The sequence below is a fragment of the Macaca fascicularis genome, chromosome 3 (genome assembly GCF_037993035.2).
Source record: "Macaca fascicularis isolate 582-1 chromosome 3, T2T-MFA8v1.1".
NCBI lineage: Eukaryota > Metazoa > Chordata > Mammalia > Primates > Cercopithecidae > Macaca > Macaca fascicularis.
This window is the reverse complement of record NC_088377.1, coordinates 47,824,090-47,842,954: the sequence shown is the minus strand read 5'-3', so window position 1 is coordinate 47,842,954 and position 18,865 is coordinate 47,824,090. Positions and strand designations below refer to the sequence as shown.

The 18,865-nt window shown below is 48.7% G+C and overlaps 1 protein-coding gene across 1 annotated transcript in view; it reads right to left on the bottom strand.

Moving 5' to 3' along the window:
• Window positions 1-15,844, bottom strand: part of MYH16 (myosin heavy chain 16) — a 74,214-nt gene extending 58,370 nt beyond the window's left edge. The window contains exons 1-8 of the mRNA NM_001431098.1: window positions 15,635-15,844; window positions 11,254-11,397; window positions 6,310-6,466; window positions 5,020-5,047; window positions 3,935-4,031; window positions 2,823-2,915; window positions 1,119-1,182; window positions 188-286 (exon numbers count right to left, since the gene is read on the bottom strand). Coding sequence (NP_001418027.1) covers window positions 188-286; window positions 1,119-1,182; window positions 2,823-2,915; window positions 3,935-4,031; window positions 5,020-5,047; window positions 6,310-6,466; window positions 11,254-11,397; window positions 15,635-15,844 — 892 coding nt within the window. The remainder of the gene's footprint in view (window positions 1-187; window positions 287-1,118; window positions 1,183-2,822; window positions 2,916-3,934; window positions 4,032-5,019; window positions 5,048-6,309; window positions 6,467-11,253; window positions 11,398-15,634) is intronic.
• Between the last annotated feature and the right edge of the window lie 3,021 nt (window positions 15,845-18,865).

Genomic DNA, 18,865 nt, shown 5'->3' with positions numbered 1-18,865 from the left:
CCTCCCAAAGTCCTAGGGTTACAGGCATGAGCCACCACACCCAGCCCCATTCACATCACTTTAAACTGAAGACATTATCACAGAACCCCAGGAGTGACACGAGACTCCCTACACATGGGAATTCTTTCCTTATGGAAAAGAAGAAAAGCAAGGTCAGGGGCAGGTGGATAGACATAAAGGTCTTTACCAACAAGTTCAGGCTTCTTGTTTGAGAGAATCTGGTAGAAGATGTGGTAGCTTCTCTCGGCTGCTTGCTGTGAGATGACACGAGATTTCTCTAAGAGATCTGAAAAAGAAGTGAAGATCCTGGTGAGTACACAGCTGTTTCCCTGGAGTTCAGGGCTCCGTACAAAGCAGGAATCCCCTCTCCATAAAGCCCAGAACAGGCACCAGTGGTGGTGAGCCCCACATTTCGCTCTTCCCAGACAGGCAGCCTCCAGGGACCTGACTGTCACGGAGGGAGTCCTGGGAATGGGGCCAGCCTCCTGGGCACTAACAGGCTGCAATCAGAAGGACCTCCCACTTGGTTTAATGCTCCTCTGTTGCTGTTTCGAAATTCCTGTATTATTATTACGATTTTTAGAGACAAGGTCTTGCTGCATTGCCCAGGCTGGAGTGCAGTGGTGTGATTATTTATTTATTTATTTTGAGATGGAGTCTTGCTCTGTTGCCCAGGCTGGAGTGCAATGGAGTGGTCTCGGCTCACTGCAACCTCCGCCTCCCAGGTTCAAAGCAGGAATCCCCTCTCCTTAAAGCCCAGAACAGTCACCACTGGTGACTGTTCACTGCAGCCTCTAACTCCTGGGCTCAAGCGATCCACTTGCCTTAGCCTCCTGAGTAGCTGGGACTACAAGCATGTACCACCATGCCAGGCTAATTTTTCACATTGTTTTGTAGAGATGGGATCTTACTATGTTGCCCAGCTGGTCTTGAACTCCTAGGTTCAAGCAACCCTCCCGCCTCGGCCTCCCAAAGTGCTAGGATTACAGGCATAAGCCACCTCGCCTGGCCTGAAATTCTTGGTATTTTTTAACAAGAGCCCTTCATTTTCATGTTGCACTGGGCCTCACAGATCATGTAGCTGCCCAGACAAACCCTCCAAGGAGGGCCTGACTTACAGCTCTCGATGTCGGCTCCAGCCAGTTTCCCTGTGGTTCCAAAGTGGATTCGGATGAACTTGCCCTGAGCAAGGAAGAGAAGGGAGGGATCAGGAGGGAGGTCGGCCATAGCTTTAGAGCAATAAGTGGCCCAGAGTTGGCCAAGGGTTGCTGATCGGGGCCTGCGGGGATGTAACCGGGCTCTATTGCAGTAGTGGATTTCCCACGAAGATAGGCAGAGAAGCACACGGACAGGTCTCGGAGCTAAATCTAGGGTCTGTGGTTTGGGGCATTTGTCAGGGAGAGAAGTGCCAGCAGGAGGGCTGCTACCCTTTGGAATTCTGTGTAGAGACCAGGCACCATGTGAATTTGGAGCACCTCCCATGCTTCTTTATCGGGAGACTTCCGTGTCATTCCTCTCTCTGGCTTGCATGGCAGAGCCATCAGTAAATTCTCCTGGAAACAGGACTCTCTCTCTCTACCTCGGCTGCTCCTGGGCCTGTCTGCACTCACCTCTGTTCCTCCTCTTACCCCCTGCCAGGCCTGTTTTCCCAGGCTTCGTGCAAGCTCACTGCGCTCTGCCGATGGGAAGCCCCAGAGGAGACGTGGGAGTGAGGGAGACCAGGCCAGGGCATCGCTCCTCTCTAGTTGGCGTCTCAGGGTGCCTCTGTGACTGCAGCTCCCGCCAGATAGCTGCACTGGTTTAAGAACCCACTAGGACCCTAGGACAGCACCTCTCTTATGTCCCTCCAGCGTGGAAGGAGGTTGCAGCTTCTTGCGGCTGTTAATCTGTCTCCCCAGGTGACCTCCCAGCGCCTCCACCCTTATTGTCGCCAAGGTTCTGCATCAAAGCCACTTGACTTAAATATTAATACTAAAGAGGGTTCTGTTTGCTGATTAGATACTTTTTACCCCCCACCCCCACCCCCCGAGACACGGTCTTGCTCTGTTGCCCAGGCTGGAGTGCAGTGGCATAATCTTAGCTCACTGCAACCTCGACTTCCTGGGCTCAGGTGATCCTCCCACCTTAGCCTCCCAAGTAGCTGGGACTACAGGCATGCATGGCCATGCCTGGCTAATTTTTATTTTTTTATAGAGATGGGGGCTGGTCTTGCTCTGTTGCCGAGGCTGGCCTGGCAACTCTGCCTGGGCTCAAGGGATCCTCCTGCCTTGGCTTCCCAAAGTGCTGGGATTACAGGAGTGTGCCACTGTGCCCAGCCTCCTTCTTTTATGCTAATAGAGATTTTGTTTTTTTCTTTGTTGAGAAATGTAAGACTTGGATACATCAAAGAAAACCAATTTCTGAGGGGAAAAAAAAATCAAAACAAAAAAAAGTTAACCCTGTCCGGGTCTCTGCAGAACCCAGAGAATGTTTTCGTACCATTGAAAAATTCTACGTGCTTCATAATTGATGTTTTGATACAAAATGACCTGTGAAATTTGCAATTTGTAGTTCTCGGTGTTGAGGCTGATTGGACCGGTTAGGAAGAGTCTTCAAATCTTGCACTGAATTCCACGAGGGATTATTTGTCTTTTGAATTAGTTTTGCCTCGTTGCCAATTTGATTCTGATTGCTGTGCCTTAAACATCTCTGGGAAGGGGATGTCTTCACTTGCCCCACCCCTTTGACCTTAATTTAAACCAGCCTCAATTTCTTTACCTGGGGCGGGGTCGTGACACCTGTCTCACCACCCAGGGGGCCTCTCATGCAGCCCCCACACTTACGAAGCGAGAGGAGTTGTTGTTCCTGGTGGTCTTGGCGTTCCCGAAGGCCTCCAGCACGGGGTTTGCCTGGATGATCTGATCCTCCAGAGACCCCTGACGCAGAAAGAAACCCAAAGTTAGTTGGCCGCTGCCTGGGAGGCCAGGGCTGAGGGACTGGGCTTGCAAATGACAGTGGCTCATGTGCTGGGAACCCAGGAGGAGAATGGCCTTGGGGTGGCCAGAAAATCAGGGCCAGAGGGGCTGCATGTAGTAACCTGGGAGGAGGGCCCCTGCCTGACAGCGTCTGTCCCTCTGTGGCTCCATGACACTGGGACAGGCACCTGGGGACATGGGCAGCCACTTGGACTTGATCCCTAGCTACTGTTTCCTCACTCTGCTGTTGGCAGAGAGCCCTCTGAGCAAGTCTGAAACCCCTCCCTACACATCCCCCCGCCCCTTTTTTGACACAGGGTTTTGCTCTGTTGCCCAGGCTGGAGTGCAGTGGCGCTATCTTGGCTCACTGCAGCCTCCAACTCCTGGTCTTAAGTGATCCTCCCACTTCAGCCTCCTGAGTAGCTGGGACAATAGGTACATGCCACCACTCCCAGCTAATTTTTAAAGATTTTTGTAGAGATGGTGTCTTGCTATGTTGCCCAGGTTGGTCTCTAACTCTTGGACTCAAGTGACCTCCCACCTCAGCCTCCCAGAGTACTGGGATTATAGGCATGAGCCACTGTGACTGGCCTCTGTCGGCCTTTTACAGTTGCCTTAGCTGGCTGCCCAGCTAAGGCTCTTTGTGCCCCTGGGGCAGCCAGGGCCTGCAGAAGCCACTTAACAGGCAGCGAACTTTCCCGTTTCTCCTCTGCCAAGTACAAGGGGCTCTGCTACCTGTCCCTCTGGACGCAGACATGGCCTGGGGCAGCAGAACAAGTCCTCGGGGAGAAGATCCTGATTTATGGCCACCTTCTCCCTGTGTGACCCCATCCAAATCACTTCGCTCTAAGCCTCAGTCTCCTCATCTGTAAAATGGCCCTAAGCTGTGAGCAGCTGTGAAGATTGAAGGGTCGCCACTGTGTGTGTCTCAGAAGCCTGAAGACAGAAAATAGACCCTGGGCCCACCCAGTCAGCTCTACCTTCTTATCTGTGGTCTGTTTGCCAGTTCCTCCGATGTTGGCAAAGTACTGGATGACCTTCTTCGTGTTCTCAGTCTTACCAGCACCAGATTCTCCACTGCAGGTGGAAAAAAAGAGCAGACAAGAGAAGCGGGAAGAGGGGGCAGTCAGCCGCAGAGAAAAGAAGCAAGATCAGCCTGGCCAACAAGGTGAGACCCCATCTCTACTAAAAATACAAAAGTTAACCAGGCACAGAGGCTCATGCCTATAATTCTAGCACTTCAGGAGGCCGAGGTGGGAGGATCACCTGAGGTTAGGAGTTCGAGACCAGCCTGGCCAGCATGGTGAAGCCCCGTCTCTATTAAAAATACAAAAATTAGCCAGACATGGTGGCACGTGCCTGTAATCCCAGCTACTCGGGAGGCTGAGGCAGGAGAATCGCTTGAACTCAGGAGGCGGAGCTTGCAGTGAGCCGAGATAGTGCCACTGCACTCCAGCCTAGACCACAGAGTGAGATTCCATCTCAAAGAAAGGAAAAGTGCTCTTTTCTTTTCTTTCTCTCTCTCTCTCTCTTTTTTTTTTTTTTTTGAGAGAGTCTTGCTCTGTCATCTGTGGAGTGCAGTGGTGTGATCATAGCTCACTGCAGCCTCAACCTCCTGAGCTCAAGCAATCCTCCTGTCTCAGCCTCCTGAGTAGCTGGGACTACAGGTGTGCACCACCACACTGGCTAATTTTTTGTAGAGATGGGGTCTCACTATGTTGCCCAGGGTGGTCTCAAACTCATGGGTTCAAACGATCCTCCTGCCTCAGCCTCCCAAAACCCTGGGATTACAGGTGTGAGCCACCACACCTGGCCTCAAAGGTACACATTTCTGTTCACATTTCACCCCCTAGCTAGGACAGACAGGCAGGTGGGGAGGTCCAGGAGACAGGGAGGCCACCCCATCAGTTTAGCAGGTGCAGCCTCACCCGCCCTGCTAAGCCCACTCACTGCCTGCAGAGTTCCAAACAAAGTCCCACAATTAATTCTAGGAAGACTTGATTATATGTGTAAGACACAGATCTAATTATATGTGTATAGACTGAGAGATGGAAGAGACACTTACGTGATTAGCATAGACTGATTTTCACGATCTGTAGGGAAGAAAACAAGAAACAGGAAGGTGTAATTAGGAAACATTTAGAAACTAGGCATTCAACAATGCCCCAGCCAGTCAGGGCTTCCCCAGATTCCAACTGGCTTAGATCGTGGCCTTGGCTACACTTGGAGGCCAAAATCCAGGATCCGGTGGGATCTGTGGCCCCGTGCCCATCCCTGCAGTGTACACCCTTGCAGAAAGGATCAGGAATTTATCAGCCACTCTTTCTACCAGCCCAGAGTTGCCATAAAGCTACCCAGCCCTAAGCAACATAAAGAGAAATGAGGACAAAAATCACAGAGGGCTGGACAGCATGACTCATGCTTGTAATTCCAGCATTTTGGGAAGCTGAGGCTGGAACCCAGGAGTTCAAGACCTGCCTGGGCAAGATGGTGAAACCCTGTCTCTACAAAAAATTAAAAAATTATCTGGGCATAGTGGCACATGCCTATAGTCTCAGCTACTCAGGAAGCTGAAGCAGGAGGATTGCTTGAGCCCAGAAGTTCTAGACTGTGGTGAGCTAAGATTGCACCACTGCACTCCAGCCTGGGCAACAGAGACCCCATTTCTTAAATACAAATCATGGCCTGGTGCGGTGGCTCATGCCTGTAAACCCAGCACTTTGGTAGGCCGAGGTGGGTGGATCACCTGAGGTCAGGAGTTCACGAGCAGCCTGCCCAACGTGTTGAAACCCCATCTCTACTAATAATATAAAAATTAGCTGGGCATGGTGGCACATGCTTGTAATCCCAGCTACTTGGAAGGCTGAGGCAGGAGAATTGCTTCAACTCAGGAGGTGGAGGTTGCAGTGAGCTATCGCACCATTGCACTCCAGCTTGGGCGACAAGAGTGAAACTCCATCTCAAAAAAAAAAAAAAAAGAAAAGAAAAAAATCACATAGAGGAATCACTATAATATGCAGCAAAGATCATACAGGTAATAGTTAAGAGCATTAACTTGAGCTCTGAGCAAGTTACTTACCTACTTACCTTGGCATCCCATGGGTTTGTGAAGCTTAAATGAGATAGGGTGTGAGGTAGGGCTGGTGCCTAGCAAGTGCCCAGCACACTCACTGAGCCCTGGCACCCAGTAGCAGCAGCTGCTGCTCAACATTTAGCAAAGAACTTCAACTGGTGGCTCAGGGTCAGGGTTAGGATGGGGTATCACAAAGTCTTAATGCGTCTGGAGCCACAATGGCAAAGGAAGGCTTGTCTCCCGCCACCCCTGCCCCAGCAAAGCGAGCCCACCCTGACGCACCCATGAGCATGTCGTGGTAGGCGTTGTCAGAGATGGAGAAGAGGTGAGGTGGCATCTCTGTGCGCTTCTTGCCCTTGTACATGTTGGCCACACGGGCCCCATAGATGGGCAGCCACCTGTAGGGGTTGACTGTCACGCAGAACAAGCCCGAGTAGGTCTGGTGGGAGGGAGGGAAGATGGTCAGCTGGTTCTTCCTCCTGGTACCCTTTTTCCCCAGTGAAGTTCCCTTCAGGCCCCAGTTTATCAAAGAGCAAGCTGTGAAGAAGGTAAGCTTTCTGTCGGGTGTGGTGGCTCACGCCTGTAATCCCAACACTTTGGGAGGCTGAGGCCGGTGGATCACCTGGGATCAGGAGTTTGAGACCAGCCTGATCAACATGGTAAAACCCTGTCTCTACCAAAAATACAAAACAATTAGCTGGGAGTGGTGGTGCGCACCTGTAATCCCAGCTACTCGGGAGGCTGAGGCAGGAGAATCGCTTGAACCTGGGAGGCAGAGGTTGCAGTGAGCCAAGATTGTGCCACTGCACTCCAGCCTGGCATCAGAGTGAGACTCCGTCTCAAAAACAACAAAAACAACAAAACTCAGCCCTCTGGAGGCAAAATCTTATGAGTAACTGAGTCTGTTTTCATTAAGCTAAATAAGGCTTATCTTTAATATATATTTGTTTTTGTTTTCTTTTGGTTTAATTACAGACACTCCTCAACTTAAGATGGGGTCACATCTAGATAAACCTATCATATGTTGAAAATATTGTATTAGAAGTTGATTTATGATATTTTCAACATATGATGGGTTTGATCATAAATCGAGGAGTGCATTGAATGTGTATTGCTTTTGCCCCATCATAAAGTCGAAAATCATTAACTTGAACCATTGTAAGTTGGGGTCCATCTGTATTTGAATAGGTAACACTGTCACTGTGGCAACATATATACTGCAAAGTATATACCACTTGCTCCCTGTCCACCCCTACCCTCACCACAGGTAAATGCTGGGCTAGTTTCTTTTGCTCCCTTCCATATATATATTTTTTTATTTATATATAATTTGTGGACGGAGTCTCATTCTGTCACCCAGGCTGAAGTAAAATGGTGCCATCTGGGTTCACTGCAACCTCTGCCTCCCGGATTCAAGTGATTCTCCTGCCTCAGCCTCTTGAGCAGCTGGGAGTACAGGTGCACGCCACCACATCAGGCTAATTTTTGTATTTTTAGTAGAGATGGGATTTCGCCATATTGGCCAGGCTGGTCACAAACTCCTGACCTCAAGGGATGCACCCACCTTGGCCTGCCAAAGCGCTGGGATTACAGGCGTGAGCCACTGTGCTCAGCCTATAGTACTGTTTTATATTTTGCTTTTGCCACTTAATATATCTGGCTTTCCATGAGAGTCCATCGAGAGATGTCTAGGGTGATTCAAAAGCTGTGGAATCTTCACTGTGTGGATGCAGCTCCCTACTTGTGGCAGCTAGGTTTGACCACCTATCTTTTTCTTTCTTTTTCTTTTTCTTTCTTTTTTTTTTTTTTTTTTTTTTTTTTTTAGAGACAGAGGCTTGCTCTGTCTCTCAGGCTGGAGTGCAGTGGTACGATCATAGCTCACTGCAGCCTTGACCTCCTGGGCTCAAGCGATCCTTCCACCTCAACATCCCAAGTAGCTGGGACTATAGGCATGTGCCTACTAAGCCTGGATAATTAAAAAGTTTTTTTTGTAGAGATGGGAGTCTTACTGTGTTGCTCAGGCTTGTCATGAACTCCTGTCCTCAAACAATCCACCCATGCTGGCCTCCCAAAGTGCTGGGATTACAGGCATGAGCCACTGCACCCAGCCTTGACCTCCTCTTAAAAAGAGACCCCAACTTTCTTTTCACGTCAAGATTGCAATTTTGTAGGAAATCACCCTGTTTTAAAAAAAAGAACAGGAAGGCCAAGTGCAGTGGCTCATGCCTGTAATCCCAGCACTTCGGGAGGCTGAAGCAGGCAGATCACAAGGTCAGGAGTTCGAGACCAGCGTGAGCAACACGGTGAAACCCTGTGTCTACTAAAAATACAAAAATTAGCTGGGCATGGTAGTGCATGTTTGTAATCCCAGCTACTAACAGGGCTGAGGCAGGAGAATCGCCTGAACCTGGGAAGTGGAGGTTGCAATGAGCTGAGACTGCGCCATTGCACTCCAGCCTGGGCGACAGAGTGAGACTCCATCTCAAACAAACAAGCAAACAAACAAACAACAAAACCCCAGAAAAACCAATTACATCATTAAATAAATGAACAGCAGGAAGAATAAGTGAAGATAGGAAATGGCCAAATCTATGAATCTTAAATTTCCCTTCTCCTTGCTGGACAGTCACATTGACCTCTAAACCCTCCACCAAATACTTGGTTTCAGTTCAACTTTAAACCCTTCCATTTTGAACCAAGTAAGAATAACTGCTCCCCATCCACCCCTCTCCCTGCCACCAGCTTCTCCTTAGCATGACTGGGATATGCTGAATTTTCAAAAGGAAACTTATTAAGTAGAAACTGATCCACAGGAAAAAAGACTAAAGAGATGATGAAGGAAACCCAGTGGAACAGCTGAGAGTATGACACACGGTGTCTCATCCCGGGACGCCAGCCATGGAATCACTCTTCCCCTCCAGCCTGTCTCAGCTGTGGGGTGGGGGCAGACAGCAGCCTGGAAGCCAGTTACCTCCCTGCTGTGGTCAGGAGGAATTGAGAGAGAAGCAGCTGGGAGCAGCCCTTGCCAGCTAGCATTGTTGCACTAGTGGCTCTATCGAGGCGCTTTAATGTAGGAGGGGACTCCCTGCCCTGGTCTCTCAGGCTATACTCCACAGAGCCTGCAGTCCCTTGGCCCAAAGTCATGATGTGGTCACCCAGGAGGAACAAGGGCTTGCATGCAGAATAGCCCCAGGTAAGCCCTGGCCCTGAGCTTGACCTTTGAGCCTGCATCTTGACATTCTCAGCCTAGGCTCCAGGCTCTAGGCTCAGCCGGGAGTGGGTGTGACTCTTTCTCTCTCTCTCTTTTTTTTTTTTTTGAGATGGAGTCTCGCTCGGTTTCCCAGGCCGGAGTGCAGTGGTGCAATCTCGGCTCACTGCAAGCTCCGCCTCCCGGGTTCCCACCATTCTCCTGCCTCAGCCTCCTGAGTAGCTGGGACTATGGGCGTCTGCCACCACCCCCGGCTAATTTTTTTTGTGTTATTAGTAGAGACGGGGTTTCACCGTGTTAGCCAGGATGGTCTCAATCTCCTGACCTCTTGATCCACCTGCCTCGGTCTCCCAAAGTGCTGTGATTACAGGTGTGAGCCACCGTGCCTGGCCGGGTATGGCTCTTTCTAGACCTGGGGTCCAAGGATGCCCTGCTAACCTCCAGACTTAGCAAATATCTTCAAGAGCTTTTCAGAGAACTTCCACCACCACCTGGGTCTATGGTGCTGCTGGGGCCTGAATCTAGAACCACAGTAGTATTAAAGCAGGATGAATCTGGGGTCACAGAAGCCCTCTTGGCTATAACCATACGCCCAGGGAGGGTGAACCCCCAGCAGGCCCTTACCTGGGAATCAGGCTGCACCTTACCTATTCCTACCAGATAAGCCTCTTTCCTTTTTAGTAAAGACATCTAGAGAGGCAAACACCAATACATCCTTAGACAACCCATTTTGGGAGTTAAGCTGCAACACCTTCAGAAAATCATCTTTCTGTCTTACGATTTCCAAGATGCTCAAAGGACTGATTGTAACTCACTCTGGTCATCATGTCAGACAAAGTGAAACTGAACTTCTTCAAGGATGCAGTCTGTTGTCCTTCCTAAGTGCCTCAGGCTACAATTACATCACATTTCCTCAATGTTTGTTGGATGGATGGGTGGATGAGTGTTTTGATGAATGATTGAATGGATGGATGGATATTTGGATATTTGGTTGGGTGGATGAGTGGATGGATGGATGAATGGATGGATGTTTGGTTGATGGATGGAGGGATGGATGTTTGGGTAGGTGGATGAATGTTTGGATGTTTGGATTGATGGATAGATGTTTGGATGGATGGATAGGTGTATGGATGTTTGGATAGGTGGATGAATGTTTGGATTGATGGATAGATGTTTGGATGGAGGGATGGATGGATGAATGTTTGGATGTTTGGGTTGATGGATAGATGTTTGGATGGATGGGTAGATATTTGGATGGATGGATGGGTGTTTGGATGGATGGATGGGTGTTTAGATGGATGAATGTTTGGATGGATGTATGGATGGATGAATGGATAGATGGATGAATGGATAGATGGATGGATGGACTTCTAATAATGGCACATGAAGTCACTAGGGGAAAAGTGATGTTTTGATTTGAGTTTGAGGAAGAGGGGTGGAGCCTGAGGAGGAAGATTTTTGGGTGACAGCCTCAGCAAAATGTGTTTCAGCTGCTCATGGATATGGTGCCATTACTGAGATGCCGAAGGCTTTGGGTGGAAATTCTTTTTTTTTTGAGACGGAGTCTCACTCTGTCGCCCAGGCTGGAGTGCAGTGGCCGGATCTCGGCTCACTGCAAGCTCCGCCTCCTGGGTTCACGCCATTCTCCTGCCTCAGCCTCCCGAGTAGCTGGGACTATAGGCGCCCGCCACTTCGCCCGGTGGCGAGTTTTTTTTTTTTGTATTTTTTAGTAGAGATGGGGTTTCACTGTGTTAGCCAGGATGGTCTCGATCTCCTGACCTCGTGATCCGCCCGTCTCAGCCTCCCAAAGTGCTGGGATTACAGGCTTGAACCACCGCGCCTGGCCTGGGTGGAAATTCTAACATGTCAGAAATGTGGTCCCTGTGCCTTTGTCTAAGTCGTAATGTGTATTGAGAGCTGGGCAGGGTGGAGTAGCCACCCCCCTCCTCATCAAAAGAAGAGCAGAAGATCTGCAGTCACTCCTTCCTCCCCATGCTCACCCCATCCCCAGCACTCACGTAGATCCTCATGTTGGTGTAGCGTTGGCGCAGATTGTCTAGGACACTGGCCTCATTCAGGAAGGTCATGTCTGCCATGTCGCTGGCCTGGTAGAATTTGGGTGGGTTCATCTGCTGGATATCATCCTTCTTCACAGTGAGTGTCTGGGGAGGGTCAAGACACAGCAGCACAGGCATCAGGAAATAGTGCCGTACCAGGCATGGGGCATCTGGCCCAGGTCACCACACACCCTCTGGAGTCCCAGAAGGAGATGGAGTGGAGCATGCAGTGGACCCAAGTCCTGGTCCAGCCACATCCCCCTGCGTGTCCTGTGATGGGGAGGCACTTCTGAGGCCAATGCAGCTTCAACTGCCTCCTCTCTGAAGTTGAGATGACAGTAGTCTCCTTGGCAGGTTGCTGGGAGAATTATATGAACTGAAGTGGAATCATGTAAAAATACCTTATAAACTATGACGTTCCCTCCCTATGTTACAGAGAACCTCTGGGCTGTGCTTCTTTTCCAGCCAAATCCATCCTGATAGATGATCAGAGCTTACTCTTTGATCCCATGAACACTTTGCAAAGATGTGACTCTTGGCTCTCTGCCTTGAGAGTTAGCGGTGATTTCGAAATAGCAATGAGCTTTTCCATTTCACTTTTTTCTTTTAAAGACTAAGTGCAGTAATGAGAAGGGTGGGTGGCAGAGTGGAACAAGGATTTTGATCTGTAACTGACCATGAACAATTAATTGAGATAACTCACTACCTTCAGACCAGCCAAACTTCTCCATTTTTAAATTTTTAATTTAATTTTGTTTTTTGAGACATAATCTTGCTCTGTTGCCCAGGCTGGAGTGCAGTGGTACAATCATAGCTCACTGCAGCTTCGATCTCTTGGGCTCAAGTCATCCTCCTGTCTCAGCCTCCCGATTAGCTGGGACTACAGGTGCACACCACCACGCCTGGCTAATTTTTAATTTTTTTTTCTAGAGACAAGGTCTTGCTATGTTGCCTATGCTGGTCTTAAACTCTTGGCCTCCAATGATCCTCCCATCTTGGCCCCCAAAAGTGTTACAGGTGTGAGCCACCACATTGTAGCCACTGTTCCTTTTGAAAAAAAGACATTCCCTTGCTCCCTCCAAGCCACCTTCAAGGATAAAACCGAAAGCAAGCAAGAAAAGAAGAAAACAAACAAAACAGCAATGAGTGTTCATCAGTAGGTGTGTTTGCGCCTGTGCCATGTGGGCAGATCTCTTCCCCATGCTGCACCCCAATTTCTTCATCTATAAATGAAAACTAGGCCAGGTGCAGTGGCTCATGCCTGTAATCCCAGCACTTTGGGAGACCTAGGTGGGTGGACCACTTGAGGTCAGGATTTCGAGACCAGCCTGGCCAACATGGCGAAACCCTGTCTCTACTAAAAATACAAAAATTAGCTGGGCGTGGTCGCGCACTCCTGTAATCCCAGCTACTTGGGAGGCTGGGGCAGGAGAATTGTTTGAACCCAGGGGGCGGGGGTTGCAGTGAGCCGAGATCATGCCGCTGCACTCCAGCCTGGGTGACAGAGCAAGAAAAAAACAAAACAAAAAAACAAAAACTAGTGCCAGCTCTTAAGAAGCTCCAGCATCTGGGATCAAAGCTGAAGACACACAAGCTGGAAAACAAGGATCTTTTGGCTGCCTGCAGCCTTAGATGTGAGGCCTGAATCCATACTGGGATTTCTGGGACTTTTAATAATTTATTAGTACAATAGGCAGATAATTTGAAATCTTGACAGTTCTGGAAAATCCACCCCCACTCCCCGTAATGGTTACCACACCCTTAGTAAATCAAGCTGTTTTTTGTTTGTTTTTGTTTTTCTGAGACAGAGTCTCACTCTGTCACTCATGCTGGAGTGCAGTGGCATGATCTCAGCTCACTGCAACTTCCGCCTCCTGGGTTCAAGCAATTCTGCCTCAGCCTCCCGAGTAGCTGGGATTACAGGCGCAGGCCACCATGCCCGACTAATTTTTGTATTTTTGGTAGAGATGGGGTTTCACCATGTTGGCCAGGCTGGTCTGAAACTCCTGACCTCAGGTGATCCTCTCTGCCCGGCCTCCCAAAGTGGTGGGATTACAGGCATGAGCCACCGTGCCTGGCCTCAAGCTGGGTTTGGGGTTTCCAGATCTCTGGTCCTCGTCCATGTGCAGACACTTCACTTTCAGTAGAGGAATGGAGAACTCGGCCTTTATTTTAGAAGCCAGGGAAGTCAGCGTCGTAGGTTCCATCTTTTCTGTCCCAAACCCGGCTGGCCAGCCCTGTCTGCTGCAGATACTCAAGGAAATTATGTTGTCCCTAAATGTGCATCCAAACTTGGATGCACTCTGGGTCTCCACTATCATCACCCATCATTTCTCACAACACTGCAGCACTCTCCTCTCTGAAAACTATGTTTCTCCTGGGAATCAAGCTTGACTTTCATTCAAACCCATTATAGCCGCATCTTTTCACCACTGCTCCTCTCAAAGGCAGGAACAGATAAAAATATAGCTGTTGCCAGTTCTGATCACTGAGGTCTCTGGCTTCCTTTTTTTTTTGAGACAAGGTTTCTCTCTGTCACCCAGGCTGGAGTGCAGCAGTGCAATCCTAGCTCACTGCAGCCTCAACTTCCTGGGCTCAGGCGATCCTCCTGGCTCAGCCTCCCAAGTAACTGGGAGTACAGGGATGCACCACCATACCTGGCTAATTTTTTGTAGAAAGGGGGCCTCGTTATGTTGCCCAGGCTGGTCTCAAACACCTAGCCTCAAGCAATCTGCCTGTATCGGCCTGCCAAAGTGCTGGGATTACAGGCTTGAGCCACCGTGCCTGGCCTCTGACTTCTTTTAATCGAGAAATTAACCAGGGAATGGACCTCGCAGATGCTAACATATTTATTGCTGAAGACTCATTGCTCTGTGTGGTTTTTTTTTTTTTTGTCTTCTTTGCTTGCTTGCTTTCAGTTTTATCCTTGAAGGTGGTTTGGAGGGAGCAGTGGAATGTCTTTTTTCTTAAATGGAAAAGTGGCCGGGTGCGATGGCTCATGCCTCCCTCTTGGCAGCCCACCATGGAGAGATGGAATGGTGTCATAGAGGGGGCATGGGCATATGAGCCAGATACAGTGGGTTTGAATCCAAGTTCATCATTTGCTATTTTTTCAACATGCACAGGTCACCTAAAGTGCCCTTGATCCTCATTTTTCCTTCTCTGCAAAATAGGGTCAATAAATCCTACCACATAAGATTGCCAAAAGGATTAAACAAAGTGTCAAGTGCCTCACCAGGGGTCTGCCCAGAATATAAGAGACCCCTGCCCTTACCCATTTAAGATAAACCAAATTTTTAAAATTCTAATAAAAAATTTTTTTTTTTTTTTTAAATAAAGATAGGGTCTCAACAAGTTGCCCAGGCTGGTCTCAAACTCCTGAGCTCAAGTAATCCTCCTGCCTCGGTCTCCCAAAGTGCTGGGATTACAGGCGTGAGTCACCATGCCCAGCCTAATAACCCAAATTTTCTATCCACTCTCTCAAGTCATATCTCACAGTCAGACGTAGTGTGGGCCAGCAGAGAGAAGGGTGGGTTGGGAAACCACCTGTCTGAGGGGAAGCATCCCTGATTTACAGCATGTGCCCATTTCCGTGGTGTAAATACTTCCATCATGGCTGATAGCAAGCTACCCAAGGTTTAACAACTGGCTGTAAAGTCCCTCATTGTTTAGTGTTGGGGTCCTTGCAAACCATCACAAGCCAGGTTGGATCCCTGCAATCCAAGAGAAGCCAGGTTGGGTCCTTGCTAGCCATAGTAAGCTAGGTGGGTCCCTGCAAGCCATCACAAGCCAGGTTGGGTCTTTGCAACCCATTAAAAGCCATCACAAGCCATCGCATCCAGCACACCACCGCCATGCTCCAAGGGACCTAGGAACCACCATCTGTTCTTCATGCAGCTGAAGAGCTCAGCCAGTGAGCCAGGGTGTTCTGTACCCTCTCTCATGCCCCTCATGCCACCAGGGGCCATGGCACACAGTGACATGATCATGAGTGACATGCTCACTCTCATGCTTAGAAAATAGCTTCCACTTGAGAGCCGTTTGAGACATCAAAGGTAAGTAACTCTCATGATCATCCCTTATGCACAGTACTGCTTTAGAGTCTATGAAGTGCTTTCATGTGTCCTGTCTCGGAATCTCTATTGTGATATAGCTCAGAGAGGGAATGCATCTTGCCCAGGACAGCACAGCTTGAGTGTAGGCGAGTCTGGATTTGACCCCAGCACATGGGACTTGGAGGCACCTGCTCTTTCTGCCACCCTGCCTTCTGGGCAGGAGCATGCCTAGAAAAGGCCTGGGTGCCTGCCACTTGGTTTCATCCTGGAGATCGAGACCCACTCACCTGGTTGGTGATTGTCTTCACGGTGACTTGGTCACCCTGTTCAGACTGGATCTCCCCAGCGACGAAGCCTTCCTTCTCATCTTTGACCCAGCAGGACCTCTTAATGTCATAGGGCTTGTTCATGGCTTCAATCCTCTCCTTTTCGGGAGGTGCCAGGAAAGGCATAGGATCCACATCATCCCCACACTCCCCTTTGTACCCACCAGGCATGGTAGCTTGGTTGAAGATGGAGCAGGAAGGAACTGAGGGCGGAAACCAGTACTTCCCTGGGTGCTGTGGGGGGAAGCAGAGACAAGCTGCTGAAGCTGGTGGACAGGCTGGAGGCAATGTCCCGAGAAAGATAGAGGCTTTCTTCTCTCATGTCACCTTGTCTGTCTTGGTGCCATTAGGCTTTCATAACCAAGAATAAGAAAGAAGCTAATTGTTCAGCCACTGTAGAAAGCAGTATGGAGATTTCTCAAAGAACTTAAAACAGAACTATTATTCAACCCAGCCATCCTATTCCTGGCTATATACCCAAAGGGAAAACTAAGTCATCCTACCAAAAAGACACATGCACCTGTATGTTCACTGCAGCATTATTCACAATGGCAAAGACATGGAATCAACCTAGGTGGCCATCAGTGGTGGATTAGATAAAGAAAATGTGGTACAGGCCAGGTACAGAGGCTCACACCTATAATCCCAGCACTTTGGGAAGCCAAGGTGGAAGGACAGCTGGAGCCCAGGAGTTTGAGACCAGCCTGGGCAATATAGCAAGACCCCATGTCTACAAAAACATTTAAAAATTAGCCAGGCATGGTGGTGTGTGCCTGTAGTCCTAGCTACTCTCAGGGCTAAGGCAGGAGGATCGCTTGAGTTGGGGAGGTCAAGGCTGCAGGAAGCCATGATTGTACCACTGCACTCCAGCTTAGGTGAGAAAGCGAGAACCTGTCTTTAAAAAAAAAACCTCAAAAAACAGAAGGAAAATGTGGTACATATACACCATGGAATATTATGCAGCTGTAAAAAAGAATGAAATCACGTCCTTTGCAGCAACATGGATGCAGCTGGAGGCCATTATTCTAAGTGAATTAACATAGAATCAGAAAACCAAATACCACATGTTTTCATTTATAAGTGGGAGCTTATAAGTGGGTACAGACAGACATACAGATAGAAACAATAGACAATGGGGACTACTAGATGGGGGAGAGTGGGAGGGAGGCAAGGGTTGAAGAATGACCTATTTGATACTATGCTTACCACCTGTGTGATGGGATCATTTGGATCCCAAATCCCAGTGTCACTCAATATACTCACGTAAAAAACCTGCACATATACCCCCAGAATCTAAAATAAAAGTTGAAGTTATATTTAAAAATGAAACAAGCTAATAAATCCTCACAGTTAAGTGCCCCCAACTCCCAACAACACAAATGCTTCTGCCTCTGTCATCTCATATGTTCCTCACACTAAGGCTGTGAGGTAGGGATCAGGAAGCCCATTTTATGAAGGAGAATACTGGGGCATGGAGAGGTTAAAGGTAGGGTTTCTAACCAGGATCTGTGAAATAAATGGGACAGGAAATCAATTGCCACTTGGTTTTGTCTTTCTATCTGATATGAACAGAGGCCATAGACCGCAGTAGCACCATCACTGCCTCTGTTTTCTCCTAGCAAAAATCAAAGCTCTTCACTTCTTGTTAGGGTGGCTGCAGATGTCTCAAAATACTGTTTATCTTCATGTCAACTTTAAAATTATGGTCTCTTTAAACCCTCATTTTGATATCATTCTTTAAATTTATTAATAAGGACATTTATTATTGCCTTACTGCCATGTCACAAATTAGTTTTTTAATATATTTTTTCTTTTCTTTTTTTTTTCAGAAGCAGGGTTTTATTCCATCACCCAGGCTGGAGTTCTTTGGTACAGTCATAGCTCACTGCAGCCTCCAACTTCTGGGCTCAAGCAATCTTCTCACCTCAGCCTCCCAAAATGCTGGGATTACAGGCATAAGCTACTATGCTCGACTAATTTTCAAATGTTTCGTAGAGATAAGGTCTCACCATGTTGCCCAGGCTGATCTCAAACTCTTGGCCTCAAACGATTCTCCCACCTTGGCCTCCCAAAGTGCTGGGATTACTGGTTTTTGAGCCACCGCACCCAGCCAGTATTGCAATACCATTGGTTTCCTTTGTAGCTCTGTGTATTTTATTTTACTTTTTTTTTCTGAGATGGAATTTTCTTCTGTTGCTCAGGCTGGAATGCAGTGGTGCAATCTTGGTTCACTACAACCTCTGCCTCCTGGGTTCAAGCAATTCTCCTGCCTCAGCCTCCTGAGTAGCTGGGAGGTGCCCGCCACCACGCCCAGCTAATTTTTTTTTTTTTTTTTTTTTTTTTGTATTTTTAGTAGAGACAGGGTTTCACCATGTTGGCCAGGCTGGTTTTGAACTCCTGACCTCAAGTGATCCGCCTGCCTCAGCGTCCCAAAGTGCTAGGATTACAGGCATGAGCCACCATGCCCAGCCTATTTTATTCATTTAAAAACACTAATCTGAGCAGGGTCCACAGGCTTCACCAGACGTCAAGCAGGTCCCAGGTACAAAGTGATTGCCTGGGTCAATCATTGTCTCTCCTAAAACGAGGACAGTCTGGGTCTCTCAATTCCCAAACCCCAAACGGTTTCACTGAATCCCCAGGAAGGAGGGGAACTGGAGGCTCAAGGGAGCAAAAACAGAAATCAGGGGCCTCCCCAGTTCGTCTTGGGGATGAAGAACCTTCTCGAAGGTTCAGGGAGGGTATGGTTCTGAGCCCCTTTGCCAGCAGTGCATTTCTCAAGGCCAAGGGTACAGCCTCAGCCTTTAGATGAGGGACTCCTAATTGTGCTCTGGGCAACCGCTGTACTGCGCCTGCAGCCTCTCCTGCCAACACCCCCGGTTTTTCCAAAAGAAGCTGAGTCACAACAGGCAAGCCACTGAGGCACAGCCAGGCGCTTTCTCCTCCTCTCGCCTCCCTGTGGGGCCTGGCGTAGAGAGTTCTGGCTGGAACTTTTTTTCTGCGTCGTCCACCCCCGCTATCCTAGCACCGAAAGCTCCGCTGTTGCACAGAAAATAAGAAAGGAGAGGAGGTGGGCAGGGGTCTTGTGCCCTCACAGGCCAGGAACCCCTTTGGTTGTCTGGTGATACCTGTGGTCCTATTGGACAAAATATTTCAAATTCAAGCAATAAATATGTAGGATTACCAGGGAAA